General features: G+C 47.1%; 1 protein-coding gene across 1 annotated transcript in view; it reads left to right on the top strand.

Annotated features, from left to right (window-relative positions):
* The first annotated feature begins 776 nt into the window (after nucleotides 1–776).
* Nucleotides 777–6,000, top strand: part of LOC135816221 (leishmanolysin-like peptidase) — a 57,585-nt gene continuing 52,361 nt past the window's right edge. Inside the window, exons 1-3 of the mRNA XM_065329626.1 lie at nucleotides 777–1,068; nucleotides 4,078–4,187; nucleotides 5,810–5,840. Coding sequence (XP_065185698.1) covers nucleotides 976–1,068; nucleotides 4,078–4,187; nucleotides 5,810–5,840 — 234 coding nt within the window. The 5' untranslated portion in view covers nucleotides 777–975. The remainder of the gene's footprint in view (nucleotides 1,069–4,077; nucleotides 4,188–5,809; nucleotides 5,841–6,000) is intronic.

Here is a 6,000-nt window from a genome sequence, read left to right as displayed (position 1 = left end):
GATCCCACCACACTCGGACGCTCTTCAGCTTGCCACCGGATCCGGCATCATCTGCATACCATGCCTGTACGGCTCCTTCTGTTGCAACAGCTTTCATAAGTGGGATGATGCCAATGGCATACATCGCCATGGCGACGGGGTCGCCCTGTGTGGTACCCTCACATGACAAGATCTTCTCGCCGCCGACGAAGAGGCTAGTGGGCTTTCGGTAGGTGTTGATCACGAGTTTGGCGAGTGATGGGCATAGGTGCTGGATGTTACGGAGGCACACTTCGCGATTTAGGCAGTTAAACGCGTTGGTGGCGTCAGCCAGAAGAATGGCTTCAGTGGAAGGGTCATCAAATACGTCGCACATCGCATGGATTGCCGCCTCTATGCCGCTATCTTGCCCCGCGCATAGCTGGAGACTGCCAGCAGCTTCCATGATTTCGGGGCGGATCACCTCGAGGATGGCCTTCCCCACTATGCGCCGCAAGACTTCCCCGATGCCTATTGGCCTGACTCCAGGGCATTTGTCGAGTGGAATCAGCCTGCATGCAGTGTAGGCGTCTAGTGACGCCGGGTCCACGTAGAGTCTACGTAGTAGCGAGACGACGAGCACACTTGGCCATAGCGTCACATATCATGGCCCGACATGGGATCGGAAGAGTCGCATATGGCCACGTGCGTAGGGTTGATACGCTCACCTCCCATACGAGGAAACCGTACGACACCGCAAGCACAATCAACAAACAAGAAAATACCCAAAATTGGAAAACTTCAAAAGAGAACCTGTCTGTGCGGTTCGAACTACTTTGAACCAGGGAGTAGTTTTGAACATCCGGCCTGAATGCAGAAAGTTTGATTTTTACCTAATCATTGTGGTCGAGTTGCCTGGTAGTCCCTGCTTGCTTATTTTTCTGTCGGTGGCGAGACTTAGTCCTGCGTGCATGAAGTAATAAACAGACTCTGTGTCTCAGCTGTGAAGGGCCAGCTATGGAAGTATGGCTACTGTGGCTAATGTTCGGGGGGTTGTCTTGTTTAGTTGCTGTCAGAGCTGATGATGCTGTACCTTGGCCTGAGAAAAAGGTATTGAAGCACTTCAACTGTGCAAGTCTACAACTGTATACATGTGACTGTATGAGTGAACCTTGTTATGTTATACTTGTAATACAATCATGTAGTATGGTATTATAGTGGTATGCCTATACAGAATAACGTTAGTATGATTTTATGGTATAATGGTGATTGGTGGTATCAAAATGTCCACCGCTACTTCATTAATTTGAAGTCAAACCTTGCCAAACATTACCACATTAATTTTGTTCACAGTCTTGAAGATATGCCATGCATTGTGTCAGTCTGACGTGGTCTTGTAGTGACTGCGAGTCAGTGAGCCAGTGCGCTTGAGACCGGGTATATTCACCAAGTCAATGCGTGAAGCCACGAAGTAGGAACCAAAGCAAAACGACAACCCAATTTTGGCAAGAAATAGAACACTCAATTGACTCAGACCGTGATCGTTTGGTCGGATCCAGATCCAGATTCATAGGATTCCTCTATCTGCAGTGATCGATTGGTCGAATCCAGATCCAGAAACATCGGATTCGGATCCGGGAGCAGGGTTGACTGGATCCAACGAATTCATTTTTGCCGAATAAGACTTTTGTACCTGTACGTGTTTGGCGGGTAACCATTATTGTTATCATTGTTATACGCATTTAGAACACATACACTTGGAAGAGTGGTGCACCATGCAGAAGAGTATGGCGAGTACAAACCTGGAGTGACATTTCGATTGTCGATTTTCTGCCTCAACATGGACACAGTAGCAGGGTGTTCCGAATGTGTTCCAATTTATTCTGAGGGATCCAGTGGATCTGGGATCTGGATCAGGATCGGGCAAAACGATCACAGCCTCAGTGTCCTGGTGGTGCTGCTGCTGCTGCTGCTGGTGGTGGTTGTGGCTAGGGTTGTTGCTAGGGTTGTTGCTAAGGTTGTTGCTAAAGTTGTTGCTAGGGTTGTTGCTAGGGTTGTGGCTAGGGTTGTTGCTAGGGTTGTTGCTAAGGTTGTTGCTAGGGTTGTGGCTAGGGTTGTTGCTAGGGTTGTGGCTAGGGTTGTTGCTAAGGTTGTTGCTAAGGTTGTGGCTAGGGTTGTGGCTAGGGTTGTGGCTAGGGTTGTGGCTAGGGATTGTAGCAAGAAGGACCCATGAGTCGAATCCTGCTCGTGGATCCTTCTTTTGCAACAGGTTGTGGCTAGGGTTGTGGCTAGGGTTGTTGCTAAGGGTGACCGTGTACTGGTGCAGGCCTGGCCGGTCCGGTTGGTCAGACTATGGTCGGACCAACCAGACCGGTTGCCAGAACCAATGCGTGTTTTACTTCTGAGGAGGGTGTGTGTACCAGCTACAAAGTATGAAAAGGCTAAGCGGCATAGCCCGACCAATCAACACATGCTTCTACTGGTCCCACAGCGCTGGTGTTGTTGCTGATGGCTGTATTACCATGGTTACTAAGTGTTTGTTTGTGTAGATATGATGATGGGTGTGTGTGTGTGTGTGTGTGTGTGTGTGTGTGTGTGTGTGTGTGTGTGTGTGTGGTGTGTGTGTGTGTGTGTGTGTGTGTGTGTGTGTCCCATATGGTGCAGTGGTATGTGGAGCGATTTCCAATCGATAGGTTGCGGGTTCGATTCCCGACGATTCTGGTCACACACGTCTTTCTTCTCTTTCTCAGACTCTTCCTGACTTTTCTTTCATTCTCCTGGGTGGTTACCAACAGCCAGTGCATGCCGGAGTATGTGGTGTGATGTGTGTGCGGGAAAAAAATAAAAAAGACCAAAAAGTAGGGATTCACTGGCCAGAAAAAGCCACTTCATAGCTGTGTGGTGTAGACCAGGCTGAATAGTGGCGGTCAATTCTTCAGCCTTGCAAGCTGTTGAATGGTGCAATCCCAGCACAAGTTGCTATGGCTTCTGCTGTAGCATCGCTATCATCGCCTCTGGCGATGGGCGTCCAATGGTCCAATGGTCCAATGGTGTGTGTGTCCCATATGGTGCAGTGGTATGTGCAGTCGATTTCCAATCGAGAGGTTGCGGGTTCAATTCCCGACGATTACGGTCGAACACGTCTTTCTTCTCTTTCTCGTACTCTTCCTGACTTTTCTTTCATTCTCCTGGGTGGTTACCAACAGCCAGTGTATGCCGGAGTATGTGGTGTGGTGTGTGTGTGTAGAAAAAATGGAAAAAATGAAAAATGAAAAATAGGGATTCACTGGCCAGAAAAAGTCACTTCAAACAGCTGTGTGGTGGATACCAGGCTAAAAATAGTGGCGGTCAATTCATCAGCCTTGCAAGCTGTTGAATGGTGTAATCCCAGCACAAGTTGCTATGTCTAACATAGCTGTTCGCTATCATCGCTTCCGCGATGGGCATGTCTGAGGTCTGAGGTCTGAGGTGTGTAGAAAAAAATGGAAAAATGAAAAATAGGGATTCACTGGCCAGAAAAAGTCACTTCAAACAGCTGTGTGGTGGATACCAGGCTAAACATAGTGGCAGTCAATTCATCAGCCTTGCAAGCTGTTGAATGGTGTAATCCCAGCACAAGTTGCTATGTTTAACATAGCTGTTCGCTATCATCGCTTCCGCGATGGGCATGTCTGAGGTCTGAGGTGCATTTAGTGTGTCCCATATGGTACAGTGGTATGTGCAGCGATTTCCAATCGATAGGTTGTGGGTTCCACACACGTCTTTCTTCTCTTTCTCAGTCTCTTCCTGACTTTTCTTTCATTCTCCTGAGTGGTTACCAACAGCCAGTGCATGCCGGAGTATGTGGTGTGATGTGTGTGCGGGGAAAAAAAATGAAAGACCAAAAATAGGGATTCACTGGCCAGAAAAGTCACTTCAAATAGCTGTATGGTGTAGACCAGGCTGAGTAGTGATGGTCAATTCTTCAGCCTTGCAAGCTGTTGAATGGTGCAATCCCAGCACAAGTTGCTATGGCTTCTGCCGTAGCATTGCTATCATCGCCTCCGGCGATGGGCGTCAAAAGGTCAAAAGGTGTGTACTTAGCACTTCAGTTCGTTCATTTGTCCTATTTGGTTGCAGGCTCAGTTAGTGGATGTGGGTGCGGCAGAACATCATCGTGTGCGCAGGCAGGGCACAGCTAGAATGCCACTACGAATAACCCCGGTGTATGATGATGATTCAGTCAATGCGTAAGTGCTGGTGTACAGCTCACGTGCATGCACATATCTCGTACATGAGTATCTGTCACCATATTCAGCTTGGCCTATGAACATGGACATAAATTGCAATTTTGAGCTCTACGACATAAGCTTGGTGTGTCAATAGACTCAATGCCAACACACACCACAGAGTATAGTGAGTAGACCAGAAGTGCCGGCAGAACGTAGAAGGAGTTGAAAAGAAGAGAAGAGAAGAGAGAACAAACAAGAAGTGTCTAAATGGAATTAAGGAGAAGTGCGAAGGGAGAAGAGTGCACGTGAAGAGAGAAGCGTGGGATACCGCACAGTGCAGGTGGTCTGTAGACAGAACCGGTTTGAATTTGAGCTCTTGAATGACGTACAGACGTAGGGAGATGCCCCACACAATACTTGAAGAGTCCAAGTCTTATACATGTACAGGATTTAGAAAGTGGAAGGTATTAAATGGAAGGTATTCCTTTACGAAAGGCCTGATCGGACCAAACCAAAGGCCATACATGAGTGTTGGTCAAACTTTGCTGACATCATCTTTAAAAGAGAAGAAAACGCCCGGGTATGAGTATAATATGAAGTAACTATCTACCAACTAACAAGATAATACGCGGTCAGAAAGTGCAATAACTGTGGGAAGTGTGGAAGTGCTGGAAGACTGTTGGTTTGCGCACTGGAGATGTGCTGGAGCTAAGTTAGGTGTGAGATGGTTGAATGTTTCAGTAGCCTGTCAGTTTTTGTGCCCTGTTATCGCACTTTCTGACTTCTTATTATCTTGTTACAGTCGTGGATAGTTGCTTCATAACTCGTTCCCATGTGATTTCTTCTATTTTGCATTTGTTATTGGCTCAGTATCCAAGTTTAGACATCCTCTTTGATAACCATAGAAGTCACGCAGCATTTTGCCATGCTGTGTAGTTCACTTTGTGAAATACTTCAAAGTATGATCAGATTTGCAAAATGGGGAAAATCCTATGTATGTGGGATGTGAGAGATAAGCAGCTATCACAGAGCTGGAGGGCATCCGGGTTTAGAGTTTGAGCACTGATTGCCCAAATATGGAGTAAAGGAGGGCCAGAAAGAAGCAGCAAAGAGCCTGAAAAAGGTGAGAACGAGCCAAGAAAGAGATGCGTGCCTTCGTGACCTCCGATGTCACATGTATGTACTAGTAGTAGTATACAATCATGGACGTGCATGCACACTGATGTAGCATGACGTGTGGCTGCATGGGTGTTGGATTGCAGAGCGGTGTCGGATTGCAGAGTGGTGTCGGATCTGGGAGTGGTGTCGGGGGGAGGACCTTGCAGTTCCCCTCTACTACGTGTATACGCTTTCTTTGAGCGAATTCACCAATCAATTCACCAATCAATTCACCAATCAATTCACCAATCAATTCCCCAAGCCGCACCAATCAATTCACCAAGCCACCCAATCAATTCACCAAGCCGCACCAATCAACAGTAGCTGGTGTGATTATTATGAATGTAGTGAGTACTAGTGACAATATACGGATAGCCCACAGGCAGTTGATGCCCACACCAAGTGGTGACTCTTCTGTGTCTTTGCCTCTGTGTGTATGCATCTGTGTTTGTGTGTGTGTGTGTGTGTGTGTGTGTTTGTAGGTTACCGACAGCTAACAGAACTATATTGCAGGTGAGTTTGAATACTAGACATACATGAACTACACATACTGCACACACTGTACACATACTGTACACACTGTACACATACTGTACACACTGCACATACTGTACACACTATACACACTGCACACACTGTACACACTGTACACATAGTGTACACACTGTACATA

Source organism: Sycon ciliatum, chromosome 4, assembly GCF_964019385.1.
Source record: "Sycon ciliatum chromosome 4, ocSycCili1.1, whole genome shotgun sequence".
NCBI classification, from domain to species: domain Eukaryota; kingdom Metazoa; phylum Porifera; class Calcarea; order Leucosolenida; family Sycettidae; genus Sycon; species Sycon ciliatum.
Note: the sequence above shows the minus strand (reverse complement) of the source record. Positions and strands in the feature narration are given on the sequence as shown.